The 20,261-nt window shown below is 54.0% G+C and overlaps 4 protein-coding genes across 4 annotated transcripts; all 4 read right to left on the reverse strand.

Moving 5' to 3' along the window:
- Positions 1 to 3,967: 3,967 nt before the first annotated feature.
- On the reverse strand, positions 3,968 to 8,611 carry UHO2_05886 (uncharacterized protein; the record flags this gene model as incomplete). The annotated part of the gene is made up of 1 exon (XM_041557600.1): positions 3,968 to 8,611. The coding sequence occupies one exon, from the start codon at positions 8,609 to 8,611 to the stop codon at positions 3,968 to 3,970; it is 4,644 nt and encodes a 1,547-aa protein (XP_041413534.1).
- Positions 8,612 to 8,833: 222 nt separating this feature from the next.
- UHO2_05887 (uncharacterized protein) lies at positions 8,834 to 10,736 on the reverse strand (the record flags this gene model as incomplete). The annotated part of the gene is made up of 3 exons (XM_041557601.1): positions 8,834 to 9,010; positions 10,140 to 10,343; positions 10,428 to 10,736. 3 exons carry the CDS (start codon positions 10,734 to 10,736, stop codon positions 8,834 to 8,836), a joined length of 690 nt encoding a protein of 229 aa, XP_041413535.1.
- Positions 10,737 to 11,143: 407 nt separating this feature from the next.
- UHO2_05888 (putative CDC46 - cell division control protein) lies at positions 11,144 to 13,333 on the reverse strand (the record flags this gene model as incomplete). The annotated part of the gene is made up of 1 exon (XM_041557602.1): positions 11,144 to 13,333. The coding sequence occupies one exon, from the start codon at positions 13,331 to 13,333 to the stop codon at positions 11,144 to 11,146; it is 2,190 nt and encodes a 729-aa protein (XP_041413536.1).
- A 707-nt stretch (positions 13,334 to 14,040) lies between these two features.
- UHO2_05889 (uncharacterized protein) lies at positions 14,041 to 19,320 on the reverse strand (the record flags this gene model as incomplete). Its single annotated transcript, XM_041557603.1, has 1 exon — positions 14,041 to 19,320. One exon carries the CDS (start codon positions 19,318 to 19,320, stop codon positions 14,041 to 14,043), a length of 5,280 nt encoding a protein of 1,759 aa, XP_041413537.1.
- Between the last annotated feature and the right edge of the window lie 941 nt (positions 19,321 to 20,261).

Below are 20,261 nucleotides of genomic sequence, written 5' to 3' on the forward strand. Positions count from 1 at the left end.
CTGAGGTCCATGGCCTCAGGGTCACCCGTCTCAGTGCTGCCTGTGTGGCCATCTCCTGAGTCAGTGGCCTCCTTGAAGGGGTCTGCTGTGGTGACCATAACCTTTGGTCCCATGGGTTGAGAGCTAAGAGGGTCTATCCTCCTGCTGGGGCAGTCTCTGGCCCAATGGCCGATACCCTTGCATACATGACAGGTGTTGATACCTGATGGAGCAGGGCTTCCTTGCTTCGAGGTTTGGGTGGGTTGATGAGGAAGGGGTCGGGTTAGGTTTTGTGTAGTTGCTTGTGTAGTTGCTTGTGCTGGTGATTGAGCTGGATAAGGTTGAGTGGGTTGACAGATGGGGATCGAACTTTGATTTGGCTGAGACCCAGTTCTTAGTGGAGGTGACATGGCATTTGGGGGTAAGTGTCTAGCCAAGGACTGCTGTAGTAGCATCCTCTGTCAATCAATCTCCTTGACCTCTTGGTACCACTCCCATCTCTTCCCAGGTGGATTCCTCTCGAACTTCTCCTGTATGCTGCGAGTGAGACTTCCTCTGAAGAGATCAATCACTAGCTCATTGTCATCTAGGTTGACCTGTCCCTCCAAGTTTCTGAACTGCTCTACATGACGTGTGGCAGCACCAGGAGCATCACTTGTGAGTCTGAGAGCCAACAGCTTGTTGTATGCTTCCATCCTAGCATTGTGTGGGTTGAACTGCTCTGACAGTCGCTCTGTGAAGTAGTGCCAATCATTGAACAACCTTCCTTCTCTAGCTCTATCAATACAGAGCTTGGAGGTCCACCACTCTCTTGCTGTCCCTTCTAGTTGAGCACCCATGTGGTTGATCATCCTAGTCTGCTCATACACCTGGTTGAACTTAAACCATGCTTTGGCTTCTAGAATGAAGATCTCCATGTCTCAGGGATTGAACTTTGGAAAGGGGGTGGCAATGGGCTTTGACCGGTTAAGCTCTGCCATGATACTAGAGTCCTCCTCCTGATCAAGAGCATAGTGATCTGTCCTGCTCTTTGTCAGGGGTCTCGCGCCTGAAACCCAGGTCGGTCTGTCGAGATACTCGGTGACTATCAAACTGTGCGACAGCTATTGTCTCGGTATCGGTGACTATCAAGTTGCGCAGTGACAACAGGTGGTGTTTCGGCTGACCTCTGTGGACACTCCGTTCAGGGGTAGCTCGGCACGATCAATATCAATGCTTCGGTTATGATGACACCAAGGTCTGGTGTGAGTATTGATGATGATGAGGTTGATGATGTTGGTGATCAGGTTGGTGAGTGTTGATGATAATGAGGTTGATGGTGTTGGTGATAAGGTTGGTGGCGTCAACACGAGTGTCCAGTGTGTTGACTTTGATGCTTGAAGTGATCCCTGGACCACAGTGGACTACTGCCTTCGGTTCTATCTATATCCGGACCACTAACCTGCTATAGGCGCCTTCGGATGTCAGGTAGTGGTGATACAACACACACACTACGATGAGGAGCAACCTTGATAGATTGCTGCTATGCTGACTGAAACTAATATATACTTATGCTGAAGTGATAACTAGTTATGGTGAGTAGAGTGGATGAGGATCCACTCGACCTATGATGATGAGAAAGCATGGTTATATACCTCTTCACAGCATCGCCAGCGATGCTGCTCCTGCTCTCTCTCCAGAGAGTACCTTCTTCATCGAGTACTGCTCAGGGGCCTTTCCTGCTTGGCACCCCTGTGCCTCTTGAGTGGTGTCGACTCCTTCGACACTGCTCCTCTTCCTTTGACTGGTGACAGTTCCTTTGACTCTTGTCTCTTGAGCCCCTGAGTGGTAACCATCTGAGCTTGGTCCTCTTCGTGGCTGTGCCTGCTCCTTGAGCTTGGTCCTCCTCACATGTGGCTCGTGTCCTCCTTTGCATGTGAGTCCATAGGAGTCCATGGTCTCCATGGAGACTGCACTATGACCATGCTCTCTACTGGTATCGACTAGATCTTCGATACCTGTGCTCCTTCCATATGAACCAGTGACCCTCCTGCTTCTTGAGCATCCAGGCCCATGACACTGTGCTCCTTCCATATGAACCCGTGACCCTCCTGCTTCTTGAGCATCCAGGCCCATGACAGGGATCCTGCCAAGTGTCAGCGGTCGTGTGCCTAACACCCAACTCTCTGCGGAATGGGCCGTCTCAGCAGATCTCAGCGAGTTCCGGTAGGGAGAGTTGACTGAGTGTACTTCTTGGAGAACCGGTGAGGAGGCTCTCCCCAATGGATAACCGTGATACCCAATGAGTGAGGCCCAGGGAACAGATATTGACTAACCACTGTTGGCACTCTGTACAGAGGTAATGTGGCAAGTTCAGCTCCTAGCGATGGTGTAGTACAATGCCAGCGTGAGTGTCAAGATGTCAACATAGTACTGAGAGTGACAGAGCTAGTGCTCAGTTGATGTCATTGGCAGCAGTTGGGTTATAGGGACTGGTAGAGGTTCCAGGCCTGCAGTGGAGGTTCTGCCTGTAGTTGAGGTGCTACAGCATCAATGTAGGTGTTGATGATGTCATATACAATACTCTCCATTTGATGACGAAGACTCAGACTTGTAATGATTGCAATAGATGGTATTGTGATGTGTGACATATAAGGAATGTTACTGTTCATGTAGTATAATGTACAGTTATGATATCTGTGAAGGTATAGTAGAGTGGATGAGTCTCCACTCATCCAGTAGCATGGAAAGATAGTATATATACAAAACCATACTGAAATCACAATCTAGCACTACCACATGACCTGCATGTGACACTGCTCAGGCCTTGCTTGGTAATGCTGACTTCAGCACCTTCCTGAGCTGCCAAGCCAACTACACTTCCAGAGTGATTGTTCCCTAGCAATACATCACTTGTCTAATCATTGTTGATCAACAACATCGACTTCCCATGTGTACAACAGGGTGGCACTGCTCAACAACCCTCCCATCTGTTCCTGCCACTGGTAGTCCCCAATGTCCAGCAAGCTACAGTCATCTACTGGATCTCCCTGGAATCTGCTGAGTCAGGCTCTTACACTGGCCCTCAGCCAATTTAACCTCTCTGTCTGTGCAGATGGCACAGACTCCATTTTGGCTGATGGCGCAGACTCCATTTCGGCTGACCGGCTCCCGTGACACCAAGAACCTCACAGCTGTCAGATATTGCAATTGGATCATTGACGGCCCACTCTGGGACACCATAACTGCTGTTAGTGCATACCCTGATGGCCTGTCAGTTGTCGAAGATGGCAGCAGCTGTCATCAGGCTGCTATCTGCAAGCAATGGCAGGCCAAATACAACATTAAGATGCAGGAACACCTGCTGGCTTTGCTGGACCTTAACCCTATTGAGAACATATGGTATGTGTTCAAAAACTTGCTTGGTAAGCACTTGCCAGTTCCAAAAACCCAGGATGAACTTGCCAGAGCTGCAGAGGAGGTGTGGAACACCCAGATCACACTTGAACATATCAACCCTGTGATCAAGTCAATGGAGCATCATGTGGAGCAAGTGCTTACTAAGCATGGAGGTCCACTCAAGTATTAGTTGGCTCCGAGACTCACTGCAATTGAAAGCTCTTCTTTTGAGCTTGCTCACTGTGTGTTTTGCTCAGTCTGACACTTATGAGAGATCACTCCTCCAAGCAGATGGAAGGTATGCTATCAGATGGTTAAATCATTGTCTATTGGACCCTGTCCCCAAACTTTGGACAGGGACTGTACCCCACTGTCAAACCATCAGACTGGAAGAGTGAGAAGACAGCAGCACACGAGTCAATGCAACAAAACAGTGTGGTAGAGTGATTGATTCCAACCAAAAAAAAAGAAGAAAAAAAAAAATGGAGACTAATACAAAGCGAGAAGAGCGATGCATGAGTGGGTAACAAGAGGACGCGTGCGTCCTCGACATCCAAAGATGCTTTCATGGTAATGATAAAAGAACTTCCAAGGAGAGCATATGAGCTCTTCAGTTGCGTCCAACGGCGGGCAGGTCCAAGTAGCTCATCAAGTCGGCGTAGCTGAAGATGCTCGAGCTCTTGGAGAAAAGGAGAACAACAGCGGCAATGAGCAGAACTGGGATCCAGAACCATACAAGCATGGCGTCGTCGCGGAGCTGAAGCTGGTTCTTGCGCCGACGTGCGACAGAGGTGTTCGAGCTGTGGACTGTGCTTGCTTTTCCCTTGCCGGTGCTGCTGGCGGATGGCCCTGCCTTGGCGGATAGCGCCGGTGCAGATGTAGACGCTTGCGTGGAAACCTCGTTGCTGCTGTGAGCTGTGCGTCGTCGCGCTGAGGGTCTGCGGGATGGACCAGCGGTTGGAGTGCTGGCTTCAGAGGTCGCTTCGGACGAGACTGCAGCTGCGGACAAAGTCGCCGCCTGTGTGGAGCGTGTTGGATCACTCTGTTCCTCGGAGGCAGCAACCGACTCATATGCGGGCGGCGGCGAGTACAACGGGTTGAGACCCCAAGCACCCTCCTCGACGATGTTCTTCCACAAAGTGAGGAGGCGACCACGCTCATCCTGTTCCCATGCCTGCGCTGTGGGCGCATCCTTGGATCGAGCCTTGCCCTTGTCGTCGCCAAGCTCCTTGATGGATGCTCCCGGAATGTCGCCACGTTCGCAGCGTTGAGCACCAGACCACGGCATGAAACCAGGAGCGGGGAGACCAAGATGGAAGACGTTGATGGCTGGCATCGCCGGCATTGCAGGCATGTGGAGTTGAGCAAACTTGTGTGCTACCGTCTGCGGCAAGAACGCTCGGTTCATCCAGTCTGCGCTTGTGTCGCTTGCCTTGGACAGCCAAGACTTGTTGACGGCAGATTCCTGTTCTGCCTTCGTGGAGTTGTGCTTTTCGCTGAGCGCCTCGGCTGCCTTGAGGGAAGCCTTCTCATCGATAACGGGCGTCGGCAACTCTGAGACAGCCTGTCGGACTTCGATGTCGTCCGCGACTTCGGTGGAATGTGTCCGACGAGGCTCGTGCGCCTCGTCACCGCTGACAGAGGAGCTATCGTCACTGTACTCGTCGAAGCTGGTGCTGACGTTGTCCTCGTCCACGTTCGAATCGCTGGAGTCACTGCTGAGCTCGTCGGAAACGATGTCTTCCTCGTCCTCGTCGTAGTTGAGGCTCGAAGCTGCGTGTGAAGTGAGGCGTCGTGTCTGCCAGTGTCCTGTGCGAGAAGTGTTGTCAAGGATAAGCTCGACATCAATCTGGTCATGGTTGCGAGCCAAGTCGACAGCGTACAAGCCATTGATGTCGGCAACATCGTCGCGTGCGCCGGCTCGCAGCAGCATACGGGCGATCGTGACACGACCCTGGATGGCGGCAAAGTGCAGAGCAGTCTCGCCATTGCGGTCGCGAGCATCGAGTGGGCAGCCTCGGCTGATGAGAGCCTCGACGAGACGGTGGAAGCCCATCAAAGTGGCGAGATGAAGCAAAGTGTGACCTTGCTTGTTGGCGAGGCGGATTGCATCTGTGCGTCGCTCAGTGCTCTCGGCCGCATCAACATCAACGTCAAGCAACGAAAGGAACTGTACAACACTGTCCTGGAAGTTAGAACTCTGCGATCGACTGGTGAACATGCCAGCGACAGCCTCGCGGGCCTGTGCGTGATTGATACCGCCATTACCGACATTTGAGCCACTGAAGGTAACCGGCAAGCTAGGCTGCTGACCGGCGCCAGAGCCGACCACACGCATCGCAACCTCGCGAGCAGATCGCATCTGTCCGGTCATCTGCAAACCGACGACCTGCAGCGCGAGCTCCATGAGCGCTCGATCGGTGGTGTCGATGTAAGTGAAGAGCTGCAAGGGCCCATTGACAGGTGGTGGCTGGACGACTTGTGCGGCACCCTTCACGCTGACAACGACTGGGCCAGGGCTCGAGCTGGGCGGCAGGAGACACACGAGCGTGTTGCTTGCCCACACCTTGGTGTTGGCTGCTGGCACGTCTCCGAAGACACAAGTGATGCCCTCGGTGAAGTTCTCTCCGAGAACTGTGACTTCGATACCACCACTGGTCGGACCTTCGCCTGGGATAAGCTTTGAGATACGAGGCACGGGCGCCTGTTCCATGTTCTGGTTGGGCATGGGAGGCGAAGCTTGCGAAAAGGCTGGGATTGGGCCGACAATGCTCGAGTTGGGACGAAGATGAGGAGGAAGTGCTGCAGCGGCAGCCATGGCCATGAGCTGCGCAAAGTCAGCACTGTTCGAGACGCCAGCCTGAGCATTACGGAAAAAGCCTTCGAGGTCGAAGTTGGGCAAGCTGGCGAGGTTGGTCTGCAATGTGGTAGGCGAGAGAGATCCTTGAGCGAGATGAGCCTGCATTTGAGGCGGCATCTGTGGTAATTGCAAAGGCGCTTGCGGAAGGCCATTAGGCTGCTGCATGGGCTGCATCGTACCAGCACCAACCAAGCCGGCAGGCGCGGGAGAGCCACCCAGGCTCGATGTATCGCCAGGCGTCTTGGTGCCTGTGCTGGTGCTGTTGCTGCGGCCCAAACCGTTCATGGTAGAACCAGCGTAGGCGAAGGCATTCCAGAAGTCGGCGGAAGTAAAGTCGACACCATTTCCGTTGCCATTGGCGGTTGCAGGAGGGGAGGTAGCAGCGATCGCGGGTGTATTCTGACCTGTGCCCGAGTAAGGAGTCATGTTGAGGTCCTTGCCCGAGGTGTTGCGTCGACGACGATTGCCATCGTAGGGCTTAGAACGCTCTTTCCTTTGTTTGGCGGGGGCTTCGATTGAGGCACTACCGTTGGGCGTGATACCACCACTTGTGGAAGCGGCTGCGCTGGCTTGATCTTCCTGACTCTGAGATTGCGATGAGGCAGAGTTGCGGGGACTGGTGCCGTTGACCTGCTTGATGACGCCGAAAGATGCTGGCGCTGAGGGTGATGATGCGTTGGAAGCACCACCGGAAGCAGCAGCAGCGGCGGCGGCGGCGGCCTGAGCAGCAATACCCATGGACTTGTGGTCGTCAGTAATCATGATGGGAGGGGTGGAGCCCGTGGCGATCAAGCGACCCTGCCAATCTCGCATGGTGAAGATGACGCAGAAGCCAACCTTCTCCTTATGATGACGACAGTAGCAGGTGATACGCGTTGGAAGGACGGCTTCGCCTTCTTCGAATTCAACAAAGTCACCGCAGTTGAAGAGAACGACGCGTTTCTTCTCCTCTTCCTCCATTCGTTCTTGTGTCCTCTCGACGGCGTCAGGAGCGTTAGGATCGACGCCGAGTGTCTTCATTTCTTCCTCGGAGGGACGACCGTCCTGTGGAGTCTTGGGGTCCTTCTTGCGGTGGGCACGCTTGCGCTCTCGTTGACGGCAACCCTTGCAAACATAGACACGGTCGTGCGGAGGTGTCGCGTTAACAACAGTGGCATCGACAAAGAGCGTCCTTTCGGGCTGGACGTCTGTCTTCTGGTACTTCTTGGACTTGCGCTTGGTGCCACTGAGAGGAGGAAGCTTAATGTGGGTGAAGGATCCGATGCGCTCCCAACCGCCTGGTGATGTCTTTGGACGGACAAGCTCGATCCTCATCCTGATCTGCGTCTCCACGCGCGACTTGGCACCGTGCATTGGTACACCGTGGACGTGAACCTGGAGATCTGTAAGACCCTCGCGTGCTGGACGAATGATTTCGAAAGCTGAAAAGCCCAGGTCAGCGTCGAGGTTGTTGCTGTGCACTGCGGTCTGTGAGCCAGTTCGACGCGTGGCTGCGTTGGATGTGCCTGCAAGCTTGCTTGGCTCGGAGGACTCGCCTGAGTTGCGTCGAGAGCCTGAGTTGCGTCGAGAGGATGAAGCGCTTGCACTGGCTTTGGATGAGCGAAAGGCAGCTGGCTTGGCAGGCGCTGAAGGCGGCATCATGGTGCTGGTTGACGACGTTGGGATGTTGATGGCTGCAAAAGAGTGACCGTTGGCGCCGTTCGAGGATGGCTGCGAGAAGGCGGGCTCGGACTTGATAGCAGGCGAGTCGAAGGAGCCTGCCTGAAGGAAAGAATCGAACATGGCTTCATCATTGTCGCTCGTCTTGCCCGTCCATGCAAGGTGACCATCCGAATCCTCGCCACTACCAGCAAAAGTGGATGAGCTGGCTGTGTGGGTAGGGTGGTGTGAGATGGAGCCGGTCTTGCTATCGAACCCACTGGGGCTGCCCTGCGTCATGGTTTGTGATGCGCCGGAAAAAGTGGCCATGGCAGTATGAGATGAAGGAGGTGATTGGATAGAGTGTGGTGAAAAGCCGTATTCAGTGCTAGAGGTGGAATGGATATCCATCGAGAGGTCGGCGTCGCTCTGGGTGTCCCAACCACCAAAGTTCATGTTTCCGAATCCGAGTTTGATCTCTGGGTGTGGTTCGATGTCGTTGAGGTCGAGGCCGGGTATGAGAGAGTGTGGATGTTCGCTCCAGATGCTAGGCGAGAAGGAGTTGGCGGATTGTGCAGCTACCTCTCCTGGTCGACGACGGTGGACGCGAGTTTTGGCCGAAACCTCGTCGTCGCCGGTAGAATCGCTAGAGGTGGGGCTGCCGGTAGTAGTGAGACTGGGGGGAGAATTGGAGTGAGGATCTAGTTGAGGTTTGGAAGGAGCGTGGCGAGAAGGACCGGCAAAGCTGGTTGACATGGCCGGCCGTAAGGAGAGGGAAAGCGAATCAAAAGGAGAGGGAAAGCGGATCAAAAGGAGAGGGAAAGCGGATCAAAAGGAGAGGGAAAGCGGATCAAAAGGAGAGGGAAAGCGAATCAAAATGAGCGGTTGCAACGAGATGACGAAAGAATGCTCAACAAGACAGTTGTAAGGGGTGACGCTTGGTTAGAGATGAATCGATCGAGCTTCCCACTCGAGGTATCAGATGAGTCGGAGCTTTCGTAAGTGGGCCGTCGATGTATCACAGTGAGCTTGTCGGTTCGAGACTCGGTTTGCCGAGACGATAGGTTTGAGAATGAACGAATGGGATGCGTCGATGCGAGAAGAGGCAGATAGAGGGCAAACTCTGGATGGCGGTTTGTCGACCTTGAATCCTTGCTGATGGTATTGGTGAGGAGAGATAGCAATGCGATGCCTCGGGCAGAAAGTAGAAAAGCCACACGCGACAAGCCAAGTGTTAGGGTGGGGTTGGGAGAAGCAAGGGAAAGCAAGAGGTGTGGGGCTTTGTGCCGTTGTGCTGTGCCGTTGTGCTGTGCTTTTGATGCTTGATTTTACACTGCTCTGGAGCCCTTAGGAGTTTGTTCTGCTCCGCTGCTGCTCCCGGCTGCTGCTTTTCGTGCGAGAAATTGGGGGCTAGGGTTAATGGTTTGCTTTCTGATGTTAGGTTTTGTCACTCGATTGGCACCTCTTCTAGTGTGCTGTTCGGTAGCTGTCGCCACTCAAAGAAGAGCTGCTCAGTCTCATCCTCGCCCATCTTGTAGAGCAAAGAGCTCCCCGTTGCTACCCTAACACCATCATTGCAACATCAAAATCACCTTGCCCAGAGTCAGGCGAAAGGTTCGGAAAACGGAGCGTCGCTTGCCCTGCACCATCCACGCCGTCGCCAACATGCCCACGTTAGTTCTGTTCAGACCGTTCTCGAACACTGACCCACCCATGCCGTAGCAGGTTGATACCAGAAGATAGTTTAGACCTTAATGCACACATGATGGCTAGGCTTGCTTCGGTGCTGCTGCATGCACAGCTTCGCCTGTATGCATGGCTTGTGTTGCTCGCTTGTTCCAACAATCGTCCACGACCATCCCCTTTCCATCCCGAGATGCCCGTTCCGATGGATTTGCAAGCCTCTCAACCTGAGATGCAGCTTCGTTTTGTGGCTGCTCCTTCCCTTTCTCTCCCTCCAGCCAAGATCCGTCGGATAAGCGACATGATAATGCAAATAGCCGCACAGGCAGTCTCGGAAGCGCTTATAGGCGCTTATCCTGGCTGGCGACCCTCCTTTGTACTCAGACGCAAACACAGCACGGCCTTTTGTTCTTGTCTTGCACTCGCCAAGCAACACATCGACGCACGAGACTCACTGCATGTCGAATAACAAAACGATGGTATTAGATTGCATTCGCAACAGAAACAAACATCAAATATACAAATCCTACAACGGCAGCTTCGCCAATCAGGACCTTGTTGCGCAAATGACGCAATCTCTGGCCCCAAACGCCATTCTTACCTGGCGAATAGCGTTGTTGTTAAAGTTGAACGTTCCCGCAACCTGATCCTCGAACGCCAGATGCGTGCGATACTCGCTCCAGCCCTTCTTGGCTGCTTCGTCGATCAAGTCCTTCATCATGGCTCGAATGCGGTCGCGCTGATCCTTATTCCTCCTGTCGTAGACAACACAGCAGATATTGTGAAGCTCTCGCAGACCAATCGCCTGTGTGCAGATTGCGTCGAAGCCCTATTGTCTGCATTTCTCCTCCAGCAAGTTCCATTGGCCCATTGCTGCATCACCGTTAACTTTCCAGATAGGGGAGAAGAAGCAGTGCGATCCGTTGTCCAACCAGCTAATCCAGTCGAGTTCGACAGGGTTGGCAATACCAGCGAGGGCCTTAGCACCCGAGTGCAGGAGTGATTCAGGTCCAACGTCTTCCTCGAACAAGTGCTCAGCGTCTTTGATTTGTGTGAGAGAGAGAGAGCCCCAGATGGCGCCCCAAATCATGTCCTGCATCCGTGGGGGTTCCGTATAGTGTGCCGTAGAAGCCCCAGTACCCGAGATTGAGCTTTTCGGCGATCTCGACTCTTCATCAACCTGAAGGATCTTGTTCATCCTCTTCAGGTCCAGGATAGCCGTTCAGCCCAGACGGACGGCCGATTGACCCTCTGGTCCCGCCGATAGAGCATGGTCCTTTCACTCTGTTCACCCGATAGTTGCACCACCTCCAGACCGCTCTGAGAAGCGACAAGGCACATGCGCTTCCCTTGACACTCTGTCCGCCGCTCCGTTTGCCCGATACTTGGCACGTCCAGACTAGCGTCAGAAGCGAGCCACAGCAAAGCCCCTCACCTCAACACCTCGCACTGAAAGCAACACAGAAAGATCCATACCATGTGACAATGCCATCTGATTACCAACATGCAAGCCAAGACCGAGCGGAGACAAAAACAAACAAAGGTAATGGTACAGTAAAAGAAAAGAATCACAATGCAAACCCAAGCCATCGTCCTGCTCTGGAATTAGACACCAGTACGAGTCAACGCCTTACGCTGGTTCGAGAACCTTATGACATCTCTCTTCTCCAAAATGAACAGCGTTCTCTCCAATGCATGATTGGTGTAACCTTGACTTTCGACAAATTCGTGACGAAGTTTAGCATAACTTGTACTCCAACCGATCGGCAACCTTCTTCGGATCTCTCGTTCCAGTTTTTGGCATTCTTCGGCAAGTTCACCTCGGGTCATACCTTCAACGTTGCCAGCTTGGACAGCGTCCATAGTGGACGATCGGAAAAGACGCATTGCTTCATCGACGTGCTCCTCACCAACTGTTGGCGAGAGCGTGACCTTGGCGAGAGATTCAGAGATACGCACGATAGCTTCGAGTTGACGAACCGTGATAGGGATGGAAGATCGTTCATCGTTGTCCCTTTCCACTTGGGCAACTTGCTTACGAAGCGCAACAAAGTGAGATGAAAGTTTCTCTGCTGCCTCGGGAGAGAGACGTGGTGCGCATTTTGCCTTGCAGAAGGAGATATATCGCTTCATCTGGTCGATATCGAATTCTCCTGTTGCAGTGGTATCGTTGGCCCGGTTCATGTGAATGTTCATAACGTGTTTCGCCATCGTTCGATCACGTTGCTCGTTGTGTTCGTCTTTGACAATGAAGATCATATCGAAACGAGAGAGGACAGTGGTTTGGAAATCAATGTTCTCGCCGGGAGACTTCATATCGTCGTATCGACCAAAGATAGGGTTGGCTGCCGCCAGGACGGATGCACGGGTGTTGAGGATGGTAGTGATACCAGCTTTGGCGATCGAGATGGTTTGTTGCTCCATCGATTCGTGGATGGCTACACGGTCTTCGTCTCGCATCTTGTCGAATTCGTCGATACAGACGACTCCTCCGTCGGCGAGCACCATCGCTCCTCCTTCGAGGTAGAACTCGCGCGATTGCGGGTCACGTTGCACTGATGCGGTTAAACCAGCTGCAGACGAACCTTTGCCTGAAGTGTAGACGGCAATAGGGGAGACCTTCTCGACGAACTTGAGCAGCTGGGACTTGGCAGTACCAGGATCACCGAGCATGAGGACGTTGATGTCGCCACGCAATCGCATGCCATCAGGTAGGACCTTCTTTGATCCACCGAAGAGCAGACAGGCGATGGCTTTCTTGATGTCTTGGTTTCCGAAGATACTGGGTGCGATACTTGCTGAGAACTTCTCGTACAGATCTCGTGTCCTTGAGAGACGGGCAAACTCTTCCTCCTCTTCAGCGGAAAAGATACGTGCCATACCTCGACCACCTGCTCCTTCAGCGTCGACCTCCAGACCCACAACCCGCAAGTAAGGCGTGCGCAGAGCAATGGCACCAGCCTTGGACCCCTTGCCAGCGCTGTTAAAAGTCGAGTAGACGCCAGTAGCGATAATTCGCGAGCCTGGGACCACACGCCCGCAGAGCGCACGATCAACAGACATGAGCATATGACGAGGCAGCTCACCCACAGGCACCATATCCGGAGCTTCCTGTAGCTTTACCGTCTGCGTATCAACAAATCGGCACTTGTCGTGCAAGATCACATACGGATCGGTCGAACACCTTGGGGCACCGGCGTCCATCTGTGTCGCGTCGCAGTATCGAGGCAAGGTGAAAGCACCAAAGCCTGAAACAACAGGTAGCGCCTTTGTGGTGCGACAATCTCTGCACATGATCTGCAGATGCGTCGCACGGGAGGAAAGAGTAGTAGTACCAATGACGATACCTGGCACACGAACAAGGTGGGAGATGCTATCAGCGTGCAAGTCACGCATGGGTGTAAGGTTGGCATGACTTCGCAAGGTGACTTGACAGTCGGGTGCTTCGGGACGTTGTTCATCGCGAGTGATGACGGGGTATAGGATGGCACGAGCCGCGCGTTTGACTGCCGATTCAAAGAGCGGGAGGATGTCGGAAGGTGTGTCGCGGAGAGCTTGAGCAAGGTCGTTGCTCCACAGCTGGACGTGTTCGAGTTGGACCTCAAGAACGTACTGCTTTGCGAGCAGGTTGGCTCGTAGACGATCACGGTAGATGTAATCGTTGCCTGTGCGGAAAGTCTGAACAAAGTTGAAGAGAGTCTGTTCGGTCTGTGCGGGAGCATCAGGGGCGCGAGATGCCTCTGATCCGGCGAGGGCTTGTGCCGAGAAGACACGGCCCGAGTCGAAGCCTGACATGGTTCGTCGTGCGGGGGGTGAGATAGAGACCTGAAGTGTTCTCGGTGCTGCGATGGACGCTTGTGAGGGTTGTTGTTCGAGCCTGAGAGCGAGGCGTAGGCGATGGATGACCAATCAGTTTCGTTTCCGCTGGATGTACTGGGTAGAGGAAAGGTAGTAGGAAGTGAGGCGGTATCAGGTTCGAAGATGATGGTGTTGATCAGGCAAAGAAAGAGCAACGAACTGGTCTTCTCAAGTGACTCTTGTGTATTGTAGGCAACGCTGAGTCTTTCCGCGTTGTTGATTGAATCGACAGTGGTCAGACTATGTTGCTTTCGTTCTTCGCGCCAAATTGCCAATCACGCACTGCAATTAACACGACGCGCCAGAGACGCGTTCGGACGTGTTCTTCAATTTACGCCGCGAACACGCTTCCACTTCAGAGACGCGCGACTGTTTCGCTCAACAGCGCTGCGGCGCGACCCCTTTCTCGCCCGGTACCTGTACGCGCTCCTGCTCAATCTGTCCCTCAGAGAACTCATGCTATGGATCGCTTCACACTGTCGTGAATGAAAGTAAGCGCTAGATTAAATGATGGTAAGGCTAATGATACTGGTAATAGAGAGTGTGTGAATACGAAGCTGTGAAAAGACAGATAAGATGGGTGAATGAAAGATGGGTATATGGAGGCGATCCAGCATGAACACCTATGCCAGAATGCACGGCAACTAGGGCTCGATCAAGTGACTGAGTCGTGCAAGCAACTCTCCAGGCAAGCATCGAAGCTTCAGACAGCGTACATAGGCGCCCTTTTCAGCCTCGAACATGACCGAGTAGTTCTGAGAAGCGTTCTGGAACGCCGAGATCTGGCGGATCACTTCAGCAATGTTGCGGAACTTGAGCACATTGATCAGCGGCTCGAGTGACACGCTAGGTGGTAAGGGGGCAAGGTCGCCGAATGCATTGGGATCCGTAGGGTGCAAACGTGTCTTGCCATTCTGCGATGTGAAAGTTGAAGCGGCCATCGTTGGCGCTGTAGGGTCGAGGAAAGTCGGCATGGCGTCGAACTGCATGAGATCCGAAACGAACAGACCGAAGAAGGGAATACAACCACGGCTAGACGTTGCCTTACCCCCCTCGCCCGCACCAGAAGGCGTCCCACTGTCACCGGCATTGCCTTCAGCAAGCTGCAACATAGCATTGCGCAAATGCCTGAAGTTGTGACGCGGACCAACAAACGAGTTGAGGTCTCTCCACATGCGCATCTCGAAGTATCCAACGCGGTTCCACGTGCGGCGCAATCTCTCGACCCATGGCGTGCTAAGACCAAAGATGATCTGAGCTAGCGAAGCAAAGTTGGAATGGAGGTAGCACTTCCATGCCACGCGAATGAGTTTGGAGATGACAGCGGCTCGCTCGTCGATGTTCTGTGTGAGAACTACCTCGCTTGCGACCCAGTTCGAAGTGAGGTTGAAACGGGCAACGATGGCTTCGACGGCACGTTCTTGGTGCACCTCGCCCAGACGCTGGGCTTCGAGACGGTCGCGAACGCGATCGCGGTAAAAGGCCTCCCAGTCGGTGACCTCGGCACCGAAGCGTCGCTCGCGCCATCTGGAGGAAGCAAGCTCGTCCCAGGTGACGGAACGCAAGAGCTCGGCCTCGATCAAACACATCTGACGAGCCACCGATTCGGACCGGTAGGAGAGCAAAAACGAGCGATGAACGGGAGGCAGCGGTGCCAAGCCCCTCTTTGGCGACATGAGCATACCTGTGCCGAAGTGAGCACCATCTGCTGATGAGATGCGCTTCCTCGCTGATAACGGGCTTGGCGGTGTTTGCTGCGCCGGGGCACACACAATTGCGTCTGCAGAGTTGGCCTTTGAGGTACACTTCGCCATTTGCGGTGACTGGAAGGCAGGTGCAAGGGTGGGTTTTGGCTCGTCGTGCTCCTCTGACTCGGATGCGGAGCTGGTGTTCTGAAGGTCGAGGAACGAAGACTGTGCCCGAACCTTCTGTTGCTGTGGAACTGGAGATCTGGATCGCAATGGCGCATGGTCCTCCGTGGAATGGTCGCAAGGGTGGACTGATGCATTTGACGCTTCATCTTCGGCATCGGCAAGTGATCCGCCAGTGAGAGACGACGACAGTGTACGATCGGCCTCGGAGCGATAGGATGCCTGACTAGTACGTTTCTGACCGTCCTCATCATCGACAGCATCCTTGCCGGCATTGCGAGCCATGGAGCGCTGCCACAGCCTTTCAACGCACTTTGCCTTCTGCTTTTGACGATCTTCATCGATGATCCCCTCCAACCTTCGTAGCGCAGCTTCGACATCGCCAGGCTCTTCATCATCACTCTCCAGGTCATCGAGTCGGAATCCTTTCACCAGCTCATACCCTTGCAGAGCCTCATCAGGATCAAGCAATTCGGTCTGCACCATGCTGATCATAGGTGGAGCTGACGGCATGACCGAAGACATACTTCCAAGCTGCTCGTTGACAAACATGGCGCTGTCGACGCTGACACCTCGAGTGTGTCCGAGCCCGAACGAGTCAATGTGGGCATGTCGCGTCGCGCCTGGATGCCTGAAGGAAGAAGCCATCGAATCGAGGCTGTCACGGCCCTTCGCCACCTGCTGAGGTTCAAGGTCCTTGATGGTGTTGGCTTGACGCAAGTCTCGCGCTCCAGGTAGACGGCGTAGAGCTTTACGGACGGCAAAGTCATCGTCATCGCTTGAGAGGTCAATGTCGTCGATCTGCACGATGCGTGGTGCTCCGTTGCTCATAATCGAGTCACGAACGGAGGTGCGGCGCTGAGTGTGAGGCATCGTTGCGTTCGCAAGGATGGAGCTCCTGGCAAAGGCGCCGTCTTCAGAAGTCCTCTCCATAGGCTCTCGCGAGACTGACCGCAGCGTCTGCTCACTAGTGGCGTGATGAAGATGATCCTCACCCTTAGTCTTTGACCAAGCCAGCGAATCAAGCGGTCGGAGCGAGTTCGGATCCAGATTTAAAAGGTCTTGACCTTGCGCTACGATAGAGACCTCGCCTTCACCTTGGTCATGCTCGGTGATGCCGAGTCCAAGCGATTCTTCTGCATCTTGCGAGGACTGCTTGTCATGATGACCTGTCAAATCGATCGAGCTGGCTGGTGTAGAGCGGTTGGTCGATGTACCTGCCAAACTAGGCGTCTCCTCCTGTCCAGTACTGTCCTCCGAAGCTTGACTGATGACTCCCTCCTCTTCGTCCTCGTTGGCCTCGTCAGTTCGAGAAAGTGGACGCTGTCGTGGGTTCCTTGCTGACTGGCGCGAGGCAGACGATGATTGCCGCCTAGCCTGATCAATGGCAAAGTACTGCAAGAGACTGTCGAGTCCGCCTTTGACAAACAACAGATCGCTGCATTCTTCTGCTTCGGCATCCATTTCATGGTTGCCATCGAGGGTACGATTGCCCAACACACGTCTGAACCTGGACAAGCGACCAACGGTGTTGACAAAGGCACGCGACCATGTACCGGACAGGTGCGGCAGAGGAGCTGGCGAGTTTCCCGAAGAAGAGGTACTGGATCTAGGTGCGTGCAATGTGGCTGGCGCTAGGGTGTGACGATGCGGAACAAGCACTGACTCCGCTGCAGCTTTCTGGGCAGAGCGCGTTGCATCTCCCGGCGAGGCGTGATTCGTTTGCTCCGTCGGTGGCGATCTGAAGTAGGCTGCATCCTGGGAGCCTCGATCCTCGGAGAAGTCGAGATTGACGTCCTCCGCAATGGACGATGAAGAACCGGAGCTCGTCATGCCAGGTTCTGCAATGGAAGCGTTACTCGCAGCGGCTCTGTTGCCGACTGGTTCGGAGTCGTGAGAAGACGAGCCGAAGGTGGAGAGACTGTCAGTCTTGCGACGGGAGTCAGGACTGTCGGTTAGTCGACCAGAGTCATGCAAAAGGAGACCTCCGACGCCCGACTGAGAGTACATCTCCTTCAGCTGCCGAACGATCTTGCGCAGGCTGTTGACGATGTTGAGATCGGCAGGGCGATCAGCAATGCGCTCTTCCCTAGCGATGGTGTTGAGCCAGTCGGCGAGTCGTGAACGCAGTGCACGATTGGGCAGGAAGTCGAAGTCGAAGTGGTGCTGAAGCCAGTGCTTGATGACGACGTAGGTGCGTACACGCACAATGCGGCGACGAGCCTCATCAGCAGTAGAGCTTGGTTCTGAGATGGCCCACTCAAATCGAAGGATGAGCAGCTCGAGCAAATCGAGTGGGGTCATGAACTCGCGATAGGTGTAGAAGAATTCACTTCGGAGTGTGAGGTCGATCTCAGCGGTCAGCTCAGCAACAAGTCGTGCTGCTGATGCGGCAAGTAGCACTGCTTTCGCTCGTGAAGGGGTTGTAGTTGATGACGCTTCGGGTTTCCTTTCAGCACTTGGGCTGAGAGACTGCAATACGCCCGAGGAGCGCTTATTGGACCCGGCATCGTCGCTGAAGGGCAGCCCGCTCCTGCGGTTGCGTCGCTTTGTAGTTGATGCAGGTGAGCTGCCTGCTGAAGAGGCGATTTCAGATGCAAGCGCCTGATCAGCATCGGTCTGGCCCAGGCGGTTGCTGACGACAAAAGTGCCGTCGTTCCTGTCGCTCTTGACGGCCCAAATGGCAAAGCGCGGGTCATCACCGGGAGAAGCGGAAGTCGGCAATGCTTGCGCCTGAGCCATGAAATTAGGAGGCTGCGGGGATTTCGAATCGCCGAGAGCGGGCGCAGACGCCGAAAGGTTGGCGTGCTGCCGTGGAATAGAGGCTGGAGATGGTCGATGATAGCACTGAATGACATCAAAGATGAGTGCTATTGGATCACTATGGGAGGTGGTGTCGCCACTGTTCATCCGCAAGAATGGTTGGAGCTCAGCAGGGTATTGATCATTTGAATCCTGCTTGTCCTCTCCGCGAGCCGTGGTGTCGGAGGCGTTCGACTCAAATGATTGAGCTTCTCTGAGCTGGTGGAGGCGAGGCGACTTGGCAAAATTGGAGTCAAAGCTGAACTCGGGTAGACGGAGTTCTGGCGGCGGTGGCTGCGTTGGAGGATTTGCGGCTGAGTTGGATTGTGACATGCCGGAAGAGCTGCTGGAGGATGGAGGGGGTCTGGGGGGTCCTTGTGCTGTGTTTTGCAGCGAGCCCGAATGCGACTTGGGCCAGAGATCGGCTTGTCCAAGACCGAGCACGGCACCGAGCACGTCACCCTCCTGGATATGGTCTGCAGCACGGCGATTGGCATGAGGACCGTTGACGGGAGAGCTTCCAGTACGCGCCATCAATGTAGCATTGCTCGGACCAGGGCGGTGAGAGTAGAAGGCAGGCGTCAACTTGGACGAGGAGGCGAGCGGAAGAGCGGGAAGGTGTGAATATGTGTTGCCTGCTGCTGACGAGGTCGGCAAGAGGGTACTGGTGGCTGTGCTATTGGAAAGACCAGCATCTTGGCCGACAAGAGTTGGGTTGGCGAAAGCGGCGGAAGCTTTGCGACGCAAGACGGGGATCGATTTGGAGTGTTTCAAGCTGAGATTACCCGTTTTGCGGAACAAGCTGTTGAGCTTTTGCGATGCTGGTGTGTTGTCGATGGCATCTGATTGAGGCTGAGTAAAGATAGCACCGGACGAGCTGGAACGTGGCATGCGATCAGGCTGTATTGTGCCTGCTGCGAAGGGACGAGAGTCGGTGAGGCCAATGTCAGAGGTGGATACAAAAGCGAGCTGTCGAGATCGGAAGCGAAAGATGACACGTCCCGACTCGAGACGCGCTGCTGTAATGTGCAAGGATGTTGCCGCTCCAAAGTCGTGGGATGGCGCGTACTTTTCCGGCTGAGCGGAAACAGCTTCACGGGTAGCTTCCAGAAGACGGAGGGGGATCTGATGCTGCACAGCGAGAATCTTGACTGCATTCCAGTTGGTAGTTTCGACGTCCAAGTGGGCTGAACCAGCAGAGTGCTGCAAGAGAGTCGGCATTGCAGATGTGCTGGCATATGGAGATTCCATGGTGTGCAATCAGGCTGAGCTGCAAGGCAGCGATATACGATGTTGAAGGTTTCGGTGAGGCAGGTCACAGGTCACGGAGTCGGAAGGTCGCCGCTAGCTTCTGATCTGATGGAGCAAGAGTGGTAGATTCAATCGAAGCGCCGCTTTAGCAGAGGGCGGAGGGGCTTTGGAAGCCCATCGCGGGCAGTGCAAAAAGTCGTAGAGATGAAGAGCGCGTGTATATGATGGGCTATAGCGCTGAGGCTGCGGATTGTGGCCGCGAAGAGATGAGCTGGCTTGAATTGCGAGCTGACCGAAAGTTACTATCAAGGATACAAGGATGGGCGAAAGGAGAAAGGGTACGAAAGGCCGACGATCAAGGCGCGGCTGAGTAGACGGAAGCAAAGGGTATCGAGTGGTGGAAGCAAAGTCGTCAAAGGTCGTGAAGAGGTGCGAGCTAGAGAATCGGTAGCATCGCACTTGCGCGGTAAAGGCGAGTGTTGTAGATGATGGAGTATGAGAGAGAGAGAGAGAGAGAAAGAGAGGGAGAGAGAAAGAGAGAGAGAGAGAGGCGCGCAAAGTGCGTTCGTTAACAGGTCACGCTTCTCTGAAATAGAAATGGACATGATTAATTTTTTGCTCTTACAGCACAGTATTATTTCTTTCAAAATGAGATTTAACAATCTTGGATAGAAACAAAAAATAAAAGCAGGCTCGAGTTGGCTAGAGTGTGAGTGATGATGATGGAGCCCCTTCCTCGTGGATTCGTTTCTACAGCGTCCTCTCTTTTGATGTGGCGAGAGAGAGAGCGTGGTTGGCACAAGCTCCTTCGCTTCACGATGCAGTTGTATCCCACATCTTTACTCTCACGCTCTCCCGTCAGCGCCACATTCTTCTGTTTTCGTCTTTGACCCTTTGTCTGCGAAATGCCTTTGAAGACGATAGACATGAGAAGATTGAGA

This window comes from Ustilago hordei, assembly GCF_900519145.1.
Source record: "Ustilago hordei strain Uho2 genome assembly, contig: UHO2_contig_16, whole genome shotgun sequence".
Lineage (NCBI taxonomy): Eukaryota > Fungi > Basidiomycota > Ustilaginomycetes > Ustilaginales > Ustilaginaceae > Ustilago > Ustilago hordei.